Source organism: Passer montanus, unplaced genomic scaffold, assembly GCF_014805655.1.
Source record: "Passer montanus isolate IOZ18808 unplaced genomic scaffold, ASM1480565v1 scaffold93, whole genome shotgun sequence".
Taxonomy (NCBI): domain Eukaryota; kingdom Metazoa; phylum Chordata; class Aves; order Passeriformes; family Passeridae; genus Passer; species Passer montanus.
The window spans coordinates 644,444-658,605 of NW_024374701.1; the positions used below are offsets into that span (position 1 = coordinate 644,444).

At 56.2% G+C, this 14,162-nt stretch overlaps 1 protein-coding gene across 4 annotated transcripts in view; it reads right to left on the bottom strand.

Moving 5' to 3' along the window:
- GRM4 (glutamate metabotropic receptor 4) overlaps positions 1-14,162 on the bottom strand; it is a 34,234-nt gene that overhangs the window by 10,081 nt on the left and 9,991 nt on the right. For all 4 annotated transcript variants that reach the window (XM_039695834.1, XM_039695835.1, XM_039695836.1 and 1 more), the window contains exons 3-6: positions 11,274-11,490; positions 5,005-5,140; positions 3,057-3,211; positions 2,498-2,638 (exon numbers count right to left, since the gene is read on the bottom strand). In XM_039695834.1, the coding sequence (XP_039551768.1) occupies positions 2,498-2,638; positions 3,057-3,211; positions 5,005-5,140; positions 11,274-11,490 (649 nt within the window). The remainder of the gene's footprint in view (positions 1-2,497; positions 2,639-3,056; positions 3,212-5,004; positions 5,141-11,273; positions 11,491-14,162) is intronic.

The window sequence follows — 14,162 nt, forward strand, 5'->3', positions numbered from 1 at the left end:
GTGCCCTGATGAGAGGTGGGATTCACAGGGACTGCAGGGGACCAAGCACCACGTGCTGACCTTCCTTCCCTGCTGTGGGATGAAGCTCCAGGGAGAGGGGACAGCCCCGTGAGCCGTGCTGGAGGTCCCTGTGCTGGGACCTGTGCCACTGACATGACACTAAAGCGAACTGATAAGGAACTGACCGACAGGAAAAGATGATATCGGGGAGGTGAATTCATAGCCCATCCTTCAAAGTTATAAAAACGCTTTTGGAATGTGGAGATTACTCATGCAAAGCCCGGCAGGTGATCCCTCCTTCCACATTATTGACAGGAGCCATTAATCTTCTCCCTCAACTTCAGGCCCTTCCCCATATTCATCTCCGAAGGCGCAGACAGGCCACTCTGTCTTGTCAAGATAATTACCCATTAAAAGAGGAGCTGTAATAGACTGTCCAGGGAGCTGAGCCCATGGGGATGTCACAGCCCTGCCACCATCCACAGCACCATCCTGCACACACAGGATCCGGGGCTGGTCCCTTCAGCTCCTCAGCTTCCCTCAGTCACCTCATCCCCGCACGCATCCCAAAATCCAACCCGCCGCAACAGCACAGCCTGTGGAGGCTGCACTTTCATCCCCATCCCTGTGCCAAGGCTGAGCAGTGCAGATAAGGAGACATCCCTGGCGCTGTCCCTCTGTCTGTCAGCACCTTGCCCCCGGCCCCAGCTGCTTTTTTCCAGACGGGAATTAGGCTGGTGCACAGAGGGGCAACGTGGAGCAGACAGCCGAGGCTTGTTCCCAACCTGGAGACAATAAATCTCTGCCAAGCGCCAATAGATGAGGGCCACGGAAGGGAGGTGACCTGCTGATTATAATAGCAGGGTCGTGCATCGTTCTACAGGGCTGGTAATTAATTTTCAAGAGCGTGACGAGGCTCGGCGGCCCCCTCGGAGGAGGGACGCGGCTCTTCCCCAGCGGCGCATGAGACGGGATTAGATTAAATTCCCAGCACCCCACTGGTCCTGCCTTTTGGAAGGACTTAATCAAAATCACTCCCAGCACATCTGTGGGGAGCTGGGGATGGAGAATGTCCAAATCTGGCGGCAGCACCCAGCACCCCTTGCTGTGTTTTTGGGCTGGGTGAGCCCATCCAGGAGCAGGGATGCTCCCTCCACGTGGGATGCTTGTGGCAAACATCTGATGGGTGCTGGGGCTGGTCTCAGGGGTAACACAGGCAGCTGCCATCAGGAATTCCATCAGTCCAGCCCTCACCTTCCTCCCAACCCTCCCATCCAGGAATGGGAACCAGGAGCTGTCTGGTTCAGAGTGGGATCCTTCAGTTTGGTTTTTGGGGGTGGAATAAACTAGCCAAGCTGGCATTTCTTGGCCACATTGGGCTCTACCCAAACCTGAGGGAAACAGCCCCAAATGGGCATTTGCATCAGCCCTGCAAGGCAGGAGCTCATGGAATTTGCAGGGGCAGGTGATTTGCTTCACCAGGCGTTAGCTCCCTGCTCTATCTGCCAAGCAATCGCTCGGGAGATGGTTTATTTGCTGACAAATTCCGATGATTTACAGACAGCTCCTAGGACATTTGCCACATCGTAGTTTCAGCTGCTTCCACTGACACCTTGGCCCTGAAATATCACCTGCTCAAAAGCTACATCACAGTGGAGATGAGGAGATCAGCACTCACAGGGCCTGCTCATGCATCTCCTGGGGCCGAGGGTTCCGTGATGCTCTGGAGAAGGATGAGGAGCTCTTGGCTACCCAAGGCCATGGCCACAAGCCAGTTTCTTTGCATGTCCTTGCTGCTTGCTCAGCTCCCACCCACCCAGATCATCAGCTGAACCCCTGGGGAATGCCTGCAAGGACAGGGATGTGGAAGCACCATCCGGATCATCAGCTGATCCCTTGGGGAATGCCTGCAAGGACAGGGATGTGGAAGCACCATCCGGATCATCAGCTGATCCCTTGGGGAATGCCTGCAAGGACAGGGATGTGGAAGCACCACCTCACTCACCCTCAGTGGTGAAAGCAGGGGGAGAACAAAACCTTCACCATCCAACTTCGCAGGCACAGCCAGGCCCCTCTGTCTGACAGCACACGATGGCTTCCAAAGACATCCCTCCCAAGGGGACAAAGGGACGCGCCAATGTCCCCGAGTCCTGCCACGTCGCAGCCCGCGAGCCACGGCGCCGTCATCTGTCTTCAGCCGGTGCCAGGCAGGCAGTAAATCTCTCCCATCTCTCAGTAAACATGTCACCTCCCCGAGCCTCCAACCATCACCTGACAGCAGTGCTGTCAGCAAGACAGATCCCCGGCTGCCTTGTTTACTGCACTCCTCCCCAAAGCCTCTTTTGGCTGGAAATGACTCAAAACGCACACTGGGGTTTGAGGAAGGAGCTGGGAACCTGCAGTCGGGATCCCCACCAGGATCAGAAAAACTCCGTGCTCACAAGAACCACACCCCCCGTGAGCCCCCACCCCGCCACAGCAGCCCCCCAGCTCTCACTGGTGCATTTCTTGATGTTGCTGCCCTTCCTCAGCGCGTGCCGGCTCAGCTTGCAGTGGAAGTTCTCCTCCCAGAACTCGGCAAACCAGATGTTCCTGCGGTTGTTGTCCAGGGTCCTGCTGGAGAAGTAGCGGTCGAAACCTGCCCGGGGAGAAAGTGGGTGAGGGGATAAACCCCAAGGATGACAGAGGGATGCATCACACGCTCCCAAATTCCCCAGGCAGAGGGGAAGGGAGCGGTTGTGAGCGATGGGGACACACCGGAGTGTGGTGGGATTGTGTCCAAAGTGTCACTTGTGCAGAGGTGCAAGTGGAAAATCCACTCAGGGAAGATCCTTTGCAAAGCGGAGACTTTCTGGGATTTTGAGATCAACAGGAAATGCCTGTTGTACATGCCAAGTACATTGGTGATAGAGGGAGAGTACGGAAAACATGGCACATGGAAAATAAGGAGGCGATTGGTGGGCAAATCAGGTCTTTAAAGTCCCTTCCAGCCCAAAGGATGGTGATTCCACGGTGTTTTCACAGCCAAAACCTGCAGTTAAGGAGGGCAATCTCACCTCTGACTGACACCCTCTTGGGCAGGATGGTGACAGAGCCCTCGGCCACCTCCTCCAGGTGCAGGACAGGGGCGATTTTGGAGCCCCAGCTGTCCGAGCCCATCCAGATGAAGTGCCCCGTCTGGTTCGCCCTCTTGGCCGCCTCCAGCACCCTTCTGTGGAAAGAAGCAGCAGAGGCTGGGCCACCAGCTCCTTGTCTGGCCCCAGGGCAGTGGGGACACTGGCACAGTGCTGGTGGCATCTCCTGCTCCTGTCACAAGTTTGTCACCAGGCACAGCCCGGTGTACATGGACACACAAAATCCAGCAGTGCCACTCAGCTCCTGCACCCTCTGTGCTCCCAGCCCAGGCACACAGGCTGCTGCTCCCACTTCATTTGCATATTTGCTGACTGGTAATTGAATTTCCCCTTAATTACCCAACATTAAGAAAGAAAAAAAAAGAAAAAAATAATCAGGTTATGCCGCAGCAGGCAGGGAAAGCAGCAGCGTGGAGAGCACGTGCCCCCAGCATGGCCAGCCCCAGGAGAGGAGCAGCCAGTGCTGCCAGGCCCAGCATGGAGTTAAACTGGGCTCTGCTGGGCTCAACTGGGCTCTGCTGGGCCCAGCTGGGCAGCAGCTGGGAGCAGAGATGCCATTGGTCCTGCTGAGCATCCCTCCTGGTGCCAGACACTCCTGCACCTTCTCCAGTGCCAGCCAGGCCAGGAGCTCGGTGGGAGGATGGGAACGGAGGATCTGACCTGGATCTGACCCTGTGGGCTCTGTCTCCTGGGGCTCACTGTCCCCTCGGGGGCTCCTGTGGGTCCCCAGCCATGTGGGAGCAGAGCCCAGGGCAGCTCCATCTCCCCGTGCAGAGCCAAGGCAGGTTGTGACTCAGCCCCCGCGTCGGAGCTGATCATTTCAAGTCCAGATGGTGTTTGAAACGTGTAATAAGGGAAAAAAACCCATGGAAATCCAGCAGAGTGCAGACGAGATGGGAGGAGGCAGGCGAGCAGTGGGAGCTGTGCAGGCTGCTCGAGCTCACCCCAGGGCACATCCCTCCCCAGGTCACAGCCCCTGTCGCACTCTGTGACAGCAGCACCTCCGGCTCCCCTGGTCCTGTGCAAGGCAGGATCTCCCCAGGGCAAATCCAGGACATTCCCGTGGGATCAGTGATTTACACCCGAAGAATTCCAGCTACAGCCTTCCCAGTCTGTCCCTCCCATCTTCCAGGCTTCACAATGCAGGGTCAGGGTCGTGGAGAACCCCACTCCTGGGCTCGAGGAGGCTGCAGAACCCCCTGCCCAGAGCTGCAGTCCCATTTGGATGTTTCCAGAACCCTGACAACAGGACCTGCCATTTATCCTGCAAGGTAATTCCCTTTTCCCTCTCACCCCCACCCGATGTCAGCTCCACAGACATTTCTATTAAGGAAGGAAAAAAGAAACTGGGAGAGTTTGCACATCTGATGTAAACTGATTTAAACTTGCAGTTTACCCACATTTACATAATGTTTGCTGATTAATAAATTAGACACTTAGGAAATCAGGGGTAGCTCCATGTGAATCACTCTGCTCCATAAACAACGGAGCCGCAGCCGCCGCTTCTCCTGCAGAGCAGCTCATCACCCTCAAGTGCAGCCACATCCCCGGCCCTGCTGGGCACTGAGTGCTGGGGAGGTCCCCAAAAGGCCCCTGAAATGTCCCCCAGATCTGTTCCTCTGCCATGCTGGGGCTGGGGCTGCTCTGCAGAGCAGAACCAGTGCCTGGTCCAGCTGGGAGCAGTCCCTGCGTGGTGTGAAGCAGCAGCTCAGGACATCCAGAGCTGCCAAAACTGACGGAAAATGGGATTTTCCTCCCTTGGGCTCTGTGTGGCCGTGGTTGGATGGCAGCCACTTGCCAGGTGGCCGCTCTGAGTGGGTCCCCAGTGCAGACACATCCCAGTGCATCCCTGCCCAGGCCCCCTCCTCACCTGATGTCGTCCTCGTTGGCAAAGATGATGACGGCGCGGGCGTGGGAGGTCTCCAGGAGCCGGCGGATGATCTTGTCAAACTCCCCCGGCTTGGGCTCCCTCGGGATCTTCACGGACTGGGCCACGCAGACCCCGCCTGTGGCAGAGAGAGCCCTGGCACTGAGACACCCCAGGAGTCCCTGTCCCCTGGGGATGGCCCCCTCGCAGGGCTCCTCAGCCCAAAGGCCAGGCTGGGTCTCTCCAGCGCTCCCACTGAGGGGCTGAGCACTTCACCACCTCCTCAGGCCAGACCTCCTGGCCACCACCCAACCCCCTGGGACGTGACCCCCAGCCCTCCCCTGACCCCCCCTCTCCCAGGTCACTGCCTTCACCCCTCCTCTTCCCCCATCTCAGCCCCTCTCCACCATATTCCCTCCCACCCTGTATCTCCACAGCTCCTCTCTGCCTCCCACCCGCTCCTCTGGTACCTGTCACCTTCAGCCACAACCACATCACACTCCAGATGTCCCCAGGACAGACACACAGTCCCATCCCAGCAGCTCAGTGAGGATTTTCCAGCCAGTTCCAAGCAGGAGCCCCTCCCCAGCCCAGGATTTGCAAAGGGTTCTGCACACAGAATGGTCAAACTCTGGCAAAACCATCCCATGGGAAGAGCAAACAATCCCTTCACCACCCAGCAGCCAGGCCCTGCAGACGGGTTTGTTCCCATCCCTATGGCACTGGCCAAATTCCAGACCAGCTTTCCAAGAAGCCATTGCAAAAGCAGGTAATTAAAATTAAAAGAGACAATTGGAAGAGCCCCCACACTTCACTGCTGAGCTCCCAGCCTCCAGCTCCAAAAAGCCAGAGCCCTCCTGCTCCTGCATTTCTGCAGATGCCAATAAAGAGAGAGATGGGAGAGAGAATTAAACATTGTGGGACCGTCTGGATGTAATTGATGGTCTCAATTTGCATAGTAAATGACACGGCTGATGCCTCCTGCCACTAACAGATCACAGCTTAAGCAAAGGTCAGCGTAATTACCACCGGGGCTGGGAGAGACTCCCAGAGCATGGACCTGGAGAGGAGCAGGACAGGCTCAGGAGACTTCACTCCCTACTGGGGCTGCAGGAAAACTGGGAAAATTTGGCCCCTTGCAGCCAAAACCCAAGAGAAGGGCGATGTGCTGGGTGCTGAGCAGGCAGGGAGAGCTGCAGGGATGGGGCACAGCATCCCCACCTGAGCTCGTGGCCAGGGCTTTCCAGGGGTTTTTTTGGGGGTTTATTTTCCTGTGGTAAGAAATTGGGCCAATTTGCTGCTTGTTTCCCATATGGGGAGCCAGATGGATGGAGAGGAGGGAGTTGGATAAACAGACAGATCAGCCAGGCGAGGCGGGCAGCAGCCGGCAGCGCCAGCAGGACAGGAATGTCCCAGCCTGGGGACACTCACCCTGGCCACCACAGAGCCCCCAGCCAGGCCAGGGTGTCACAGCACACTGCCAGGGGCCACCGTGCAGCTTAATTACAGTTTCCATGGCAATCAGTGGAGAAAATCCAACAAAAGCAGCAGTTTGCAAACACCGAGAGCCTTCCAAAAGCCTGGCACGGCCAGGCAGGAGCGTGCACAAGCGAGTGGCAGCTGGGGGCTGGCACGGGCACACACCTGAGTGCCACCAGCCTCTCGTGCTAGGGAACATCTCCCTGCACACATGGCTGAGGAGATGGGCCCGTAAACAAACAAGAGGTTAAATCGATGGCAGCTCAGAAATGACCGTGATGTTACTCGGCTGCTTCGTTAAATCAAACTAACGAGGAACACAGCTCCTCCAGGTGACAGCCTGCAGGGCCGGGGAGCCCCCGCTTCCCACAGCAGATGCTGGCAATGTTTTTATCTCCTTAATTAATGAAAATGTAATCACCAACAGCAAGAAGTCCAGGGCGTCAGGGGGGCAGTGGCTGTGTGGTTTGGGAAGGGGATTTTGCCAAGTGATGCTCCCACTGTCTTTGCACGAAAATCCATTTGTCAAAACACTCCTCTAAAGCCAGAAATCAAAGTGAGGGGTGGCAGCGATGGCAAGGAGGTGACCACACTCCCTACTCCAGCAGGATGGCACAGCACTGCTCCCTGACTTGGGATAAGGTGTGACTCTGGGAGAAGGCAGAGGTGAGGCATGGGGACCCCTCTCCTCCTCCCCCATCCCCAATATTCCCACTCCTCTTTCCAGCTTGGGAAAGGACCAAAGAAGAATATTGGGAATATTTGGGACAGGGTGAACATCCCACAGGCAGCTGATGGAGCCAGTTTGGGGCCAGGCAGTTGGAGGATGCTCAGAGGAGATCCCGTGAGTTTTGTCACTGGTGCCACAGGAATGGGGCAAAAAACAGCCTGGAAAACCCAGCCTGAGCCCAGTTCCAAACCTCCCCCTGCAACGCTGCCTGTGCCATCCTCATCCCTCTGGCCCCTGTGGGATCTGCTGGTAACCACTGTTGTCAAACACGGGTCAGGGTTTAATCTCCACCATTAGGGCTCGGTGGGAGCGCAGCCACTCGGCTTCCCCTCTTGATTGCAGGTGCTTAATTAGCTCCTGGCTCAGGGGGCTCTGCCAGGTTCCCGCAGAGCCTGCCAAGCCTGCAGCAAGCAGGGACCTGGCTAAGGGCAGGGACCAGCTCAGCCGTGCAGAACAGCGATGTGGATGTTCCCCCCAGCCCGGGCAGTCCTGGGCATCCCGGGGAGGGATCAGGATCTGCACAGCCCGGCAGGAATGGCATTCCCACTCCCAGCTCCCCTCACAACTCCAGCCTTCCCATGAGATTCCTGATTCACTGGGAGTGGTGCGTGCTCCCCTTCCTCAGGACTCATTGTTTGTGTCGCTTCAAAGCCTCCAGGACTCAAATGATCACAGAAGAAGCTGTCAGGGCCCTCTCCTGCACGTGGTGAGAGCGAAAGGCTGAGCTCAAAGCTCCTGCCTCGAGATTTGGGAGTGGCTTTTTTGGGGGCGACCTCCTGGTGCAGCCACCGCGAGTAATGAGCCCGGCTGGAAGCAGAAAGAGACAGCCAGGGATGTCACATGGGGATGAGCAAACGCACCACAAATATAAATCAGGCTCTTAACTAAAAATATGGAAAACTTAGTGAAGGATGAAACAATAGAGGGGGGGAAATGGCACTAAAATTGATCCAGGTACGTGACTAAGGAGTTGGGATGGGAATATTCCCCTCTTCCCAGACCCGAGGTGTGGCACAGGGCAGCTCCATCACACAAACATTCTCCAAGGGCTTGGAGACAGCAGAGACCTCAATGACACAGAGCCAGAGGGTCCTGGGTGGGTCTGTCCGACCACCAAAGTGATGCCACAGGTCAGGGGCATGGGGAAATGCTGCACAGGGGCTGGAGGTGGGGACACCAGGGACACCCCGATGCTGGCCCTGCCATCCAGCTGACAGCCACTGCCAGTGCAGGGTGCTCTGGGGGAGGAGGATGGATACTGGGAGCAGGATGCACTTAAAACACTTCAAAATGGCTGAAGAAAACACATCCTTTGCAGGGTGAACAGCTCTGCAATGCTAAAACCCAAAAAGCAGTGAATAAGGACTCTCCAGCCACCAGCAACCACCAGGGGCCAAGAGCATCATCACCAGAGCCAGCGCAAACACGGATAAAGATAAAAAGATAAATGAATAAAGATGTAACAGCCACCCAGGTCAGCCTGCTGTGGTAGCCCAGGGCCAGCCCCAGCTGCAAGAATAACCCATCTCCAGGGCGAGTTTCCTCCCTGCATCGCTGTCGGAGGTCGCTTTGTGCCTCAAGCAGAACCGCTTTCCACCGCGCTGCGAAGCTTCAACGCCAGGCTCTGCTAAAAATTGAAACTGAAGGTCAAGTTGATAATGCATCAGAAAGCAAACAGCTTGAGTGCGAGCTGCTAACGACAGCAATGAGCATTATTGCCTGATGGAAATAAAACCCGACTCTGAAGGCTCGGGCTTGGCATGAGAAATGAAGCAGAGCGCTGTGGGGAGGAGAGCGGGAGCTGCTCACCCCGAGCTGGGTGAGTGAGGAACCCCTGGGCAGAGCCAGCAGGGGCTGGGGTTGTGCCTGGCCATTCCCCCAGCACAAACACCCCCACGGGGAATCTCCAGCACTTGACCAACAGCCAGCCAGAGGCTGGCACAGGCCAGAGCCTCGCTCGGCTGGCAGCCCTGTCCGTGCCTCTGACAGGCTGCAGGACCCTGCAAGCAGTGACAAATCACAGGGTCCTTTAGGCTGCTGGAGAAATGCAACTGAGAGCCAGGAATACCCCACAGATCCTTCACCTCTTCCCAACGGATCTGTGTAAAGGTGGTTGGTGCCAGCAGAGCCCTTTGCACAGGGGAAGACGGAGAGGTGAAGTGGGCAGAGCCTGGCTCTTCCTCCAGCCCGGCATTGCCACCACAGATGGCACAGCTGGGGGGGGTTAAACACATAAAATAAAGGGGAAAAAAAGAAAAAGCACATTTTTGGTCCAGCCTCATGGCTGTGGCTCTACTTCCATGGGCAAAGCAGCGTGGCTGACACCCCACACTCGCTCCCAAGGGAGATGCTCAGAGCCCACTCGGGGCCCCACAGACAGCTCCCACAAATCTCCACATTGCTGCAGCGTGTCAGGGCTGCAGCATCACCGCTGGCACCACACGGGCTGCCCTCACACTGCAGGCACCGTGGAAATCTGCTTTTTGATAACTAAATTATCACTAATGCACATAATCGCCAGGTTATGTGGATACCCAAATTACAGGACTGCCACAGCCCCGGATTAACACGTGGCTGCTCTGGCTCCGTGTGCACTCCTTTACTCTGCAATTACGCTGTCAGATCGTTAACATCTGGTTAGAGGAGCTCGTGGTAACCACAGGTATCTCAAAGGAGAAGAGCTCACGCCGCAGCAGGACCACCAGCCAACCACCACTCCTTACTGGTGCTTAGTGGAGGAGGAGCGTGGGTTTGAATCGTGCCTGTGCAGCCCCTCGAGTGTCCCACAGATCCCCCGGGGGGCTGCACCCATGGATGGGGCAGCAGAGCATCCCCCAAACCTACCAGGCATTGTCACACACACAGCACAGCCCCTTCTCCACCTGCAGCTCCACACATCCCCTGCAGCCACCACTCCAGAGCATCCCCACCCGCTGCTCCTCCAGAAGCCACAGCCCCGTGAAAAATATTCCACTTTTCAAGCGAAAATCCTGAAGAGCAGCTCCCAAGTTGAATCCCCAGATGGGTTCCTCTGCATACTAAAAGCACAGCCGGCTCCAGTGCCAGGGCGTGAGAGAGACGGAATTAACGCTGCTCCTATTTATAGGGCTTTGATTAGGAGCTCGTCACCTCCAAGTTTTTATTCCCTTTATCCATTTATAAGGCCATAACGCAGTTTGACTGGCTCCAGATAGGCCGGTGTCCCACCGACTTTGCCAGAACCTAATGTGCCATTCAGACACACTTAAGCCTGTAATAAGCAGCAGCCTGCGCCCTGCAGGGGTTTAACTGGCTCAGAAAACACCCTTTAGCTCCCGTCCCACCCCGTGTGGGGGGCTGAGGTGATGCCAGAGCCAGGAGGGACCCCAGTGCTGTGCCAGCCCCCCAGTGTTGTCCCGGGAAAGCTCTGGCTTTGTGGCAGCAGCACCCACAGCAGCCATTCCCAGGGCTCCTCGCCCACCCTGGGGTTGGTGTTCAGGTCCCCACAAGCTCCTGTGCTGCTCCTGAGGCTGCTAATCCCCCCTAAGCATCCCAGAGCTCCCGTCAGCAAAACGCTTTCTGCCTCCAGACAAATCCTCCCAAAGAGTTTTGCTGAGCACGGACTTTCTGCCTGTCCAAAGCCCATAGACAAATTAAAGCACCTGCCCTGGGGGATAATTCCACTAAAATTGGGTGCAGCTCGTGCTGGTGCTAACTTGATTTTCTGTTAAAACCTGGGAGTATTTGTAAAAGTCTTGTCTTCTGGAAGGCGCCCAGCGCCGTGGCTCAGGCACGGAGGGAGGGGTGAGACCAGCTTGGCAGAGCTGGGGAGCAGGGAATGGCATCTCGAGATGCTTCCCAAAAGCAGCCTGCCCTGCAGAGTGGAGGCAGCCCAGGACTGCTGGTCCTTTTCCAGCTGGAAAACCTGGATCCGTGTTTGGGCAGCCCCAAAACCCCCACTGCTCCAGAACCATCCCCCAAACCACACCATCCACCCCAGCTCAGCCCAACCAGACGCATCCCTCCATCCCATCCTTTCCTCCTCCCGTCTCAGCCGCTCCCATCCTGCGAGAGATCCACTCACCATCCTCCCTGGACTTCTGGATGAAGGCCTCCACCCCGCTCTCGCCATAGCTGCCCTCAGAGGCCAAGGTGGAGACGTAATTCCACTTGAGGGCTTTGACAATGTCCACCATGGCCTGGGCCTGGTAGGTGTCCGAGGGGACGACGCGGGAGAAGAAGTCGTAGCGGCTGTTGTCGCTCAGGTCCGGCGCCGTGGAGGCGTAGCTGATCTGGGGGATCTGGGGTGCAGGAGGGAAAGGCACAGAATCAGGGGAAGGAGGTGGTGGTCTCCACCCCACAGCCATGCCCGTGGTCCTCCCAAAGCCTTGGGAGGTGGGAACTGAGGATGAGCACGGTGTAGGTGGAGGATGTGCCACCATCAGGTGCTCCAGGGGACATCGGGGCTTGGGGACCACCTGCAGCTCAGGAACACCCAGCAGGACCCCAGAAGGGTTTCTGGAGAATCCAGTGTGGGAGAGACCAAAGGAAAAAAAGCATAATTCTGCCCTGGCCAGCACTGCCAGGGTCTCCCTTTGGCTTCCTCCCCAGGAAGGACAGATCCAACCCATCCTGCCCCCCCAGCCCTAAATAAGCCCCTTAAATTATCCAGAGCCACTGCACCTCTCCTGGCACACTGGAATGATTTAGCACCACGGGATCAGGCGATGTTCAACACTTACACAGCACTTTCCATTTCCAAAACGCACCACACATCCTCATTTATCTTAAAGATGGAAAAGGCTTATTAAATTATCAAGCCCAGGTTCTCCCCACCAGCTGTGGGAGTCTGAGATGGCGTAATAAGCCCCAGGGACCTCGCTGGGAGCTGCAGCCCAGGGATGAGGTGTGCCCCAGGTCTGGGTGTCCCAACCCTCCTGGCCCCGCTCCGTTCCCCCCCAGTCCAGCATCTCCCAGTTCCTCCTTTGTTTCTCTGTGATTTCCCCTCTCCCACTCCTGCCTCTCTCTATTAAATGCGATTCTGGTGTTATAAACCCACGACTCCACCTGAATGCTAAAAGGCCCCTGGAAAGGAGCAGCCACCCTTCTACCTGCCTGCGAAACAGGAGATGAAAAAAGGGAGAGATGGAGCAGGAGTGGGAGAGGGAGAGGAAGAAATCTTTATCAAGGCACAAATAGGATTACTCCCCGTGACAATCTGCTTTGTGCTCCGTTCCGAGGGGCTCTGATCTGCTCGTTGGGGATCTCTGACTGGAGCCGGTGCATGAGACTCCATTAAAATTCTGCTCAGCAGGTGAGGAGCTCGCCTGGCAATCGCTCAGCCCGGGGGGAGCAGGGGGGCTGCTCCCAGCACAACCCCTCCCCTTCCATCCTGCAGGATGGACACGGGCTCGGGATGGAGGCAGTGCCCACAGCGTGCCCACAGGCAGCAGCAGTGCCCATATCAAAGCTGATTTGGGAGCAAAGATGAACCCCTGCCCTTCCAGAGGGTCCATTCCCAATTATTTTTTCCCTTGCCAAGTGTTTTGGTTCCACCTCTTCCGCAGGGAACTGGAGATGGAGATGTCTCAGCTATTCCCCACGCCACTGCCATCCCACAGCCTGGATTAACCCCTGGCCTGCCCACCCTGCTCCAGCCTCAGCTGGAAAACAAAGCCCAGAAAATACCTGTTGATCCACAGGCTATGGACTGGAAGCTGTATTTTAATAAACAAAAGGAAAGGGCTTTTTTCTCTCGCTCCTCTGCCTCGGATGAAAAGTGAAAATAAAATACCAGTTCCCAAATGACCATTTCATAGATTTCTTCTGCCTTTTCCCCCCTCTGCCTTTTTGATAGCCCAACTCCTGGCACCAGCTATTTTCTCAGATAAAAGACAAAAGTCCTTTTAGGTACATAAAAGCAAAATGCAGGCAGGGAATTCAAGGTTCTTAGAAAGAAGGATGCAGTGGAAGAGGGAGCTGGAAACATCTCTCAACTGCAAATTTGCTGCACTGGTGGTCCCTTGTCTGGCTCACCTCCAGCTGGGACAAACACTGTGTTGAGGAAATTAGTAGGGCCAGCTCTCCTGCAACCCAAGAGTTCCTTGTCCCATCAAGAGTCGGAAGTGATCCCAGGGCAGGGGATCTTCCTTCTCTTGTTTTGAATCAAAAATCATCAGCCAGAAGCACCCTGAGCCTGGAGAAACATCCCTTGGGATGGTGGGAGCCAGGGCTGGAGATGTCATCCTGCTCCTCCAGGGCTGACAGACTGGTGTGGCTGACCTCACATGCTCTGGGAAAGCTGCATTTGGTACCCTCCATTATCACCCATCACTAACGTGGCTCAGGAGCTGCTGTGGTGTTTTCTCCACTATTGGGAGACAGAATCCCCCCAGGCTGGGAAGAATTAGGCAAAAGTGGCGATTTCAGCACATCTCAGTTCAGACGTAAACCATTGCTGCCAACATCAGCCTGAGCAGGCAGGAAGAACCAAAAACCAACCAAAAACCAACCAAAAGCCTACTAAAAACCAACCAGAACCATTGCAGAGCCAGAGCAGAGCACACTGGTCAGGAGCACCCCACAAGCTGCACCAACCCCCCCATAGCAGATACAGGGTCAGGAGCAGCTAATTCCCTCCCCATAATTATTAATTTCATGCATATCTTATGCAAAGCCCTGGTTTGCCGACGAGATGGAATTGATTTAATTAGAATTTCCATCATCGAGCCATTTGGATGGCAGCTTTTAATTAGGGAGAGCGTAAAGCTCCGCAGGGGCTGGGCAGGGAGGGGCTGAGCGGGGCTGCTGGCAACTCAGTGCCAGGATGGAACGAGCTGCAGCCCCATCCTGCTGCCCCTTCCCTGGGCACGGGGTCAGGCCCAGGATGCAGCCCTGGAGAGGGAAAAGGCAGAACTAAAACTCCAGGAAGCACAGCAGGCGCAGGAGGATGCTGTCCCTGATCCCTGCCAGC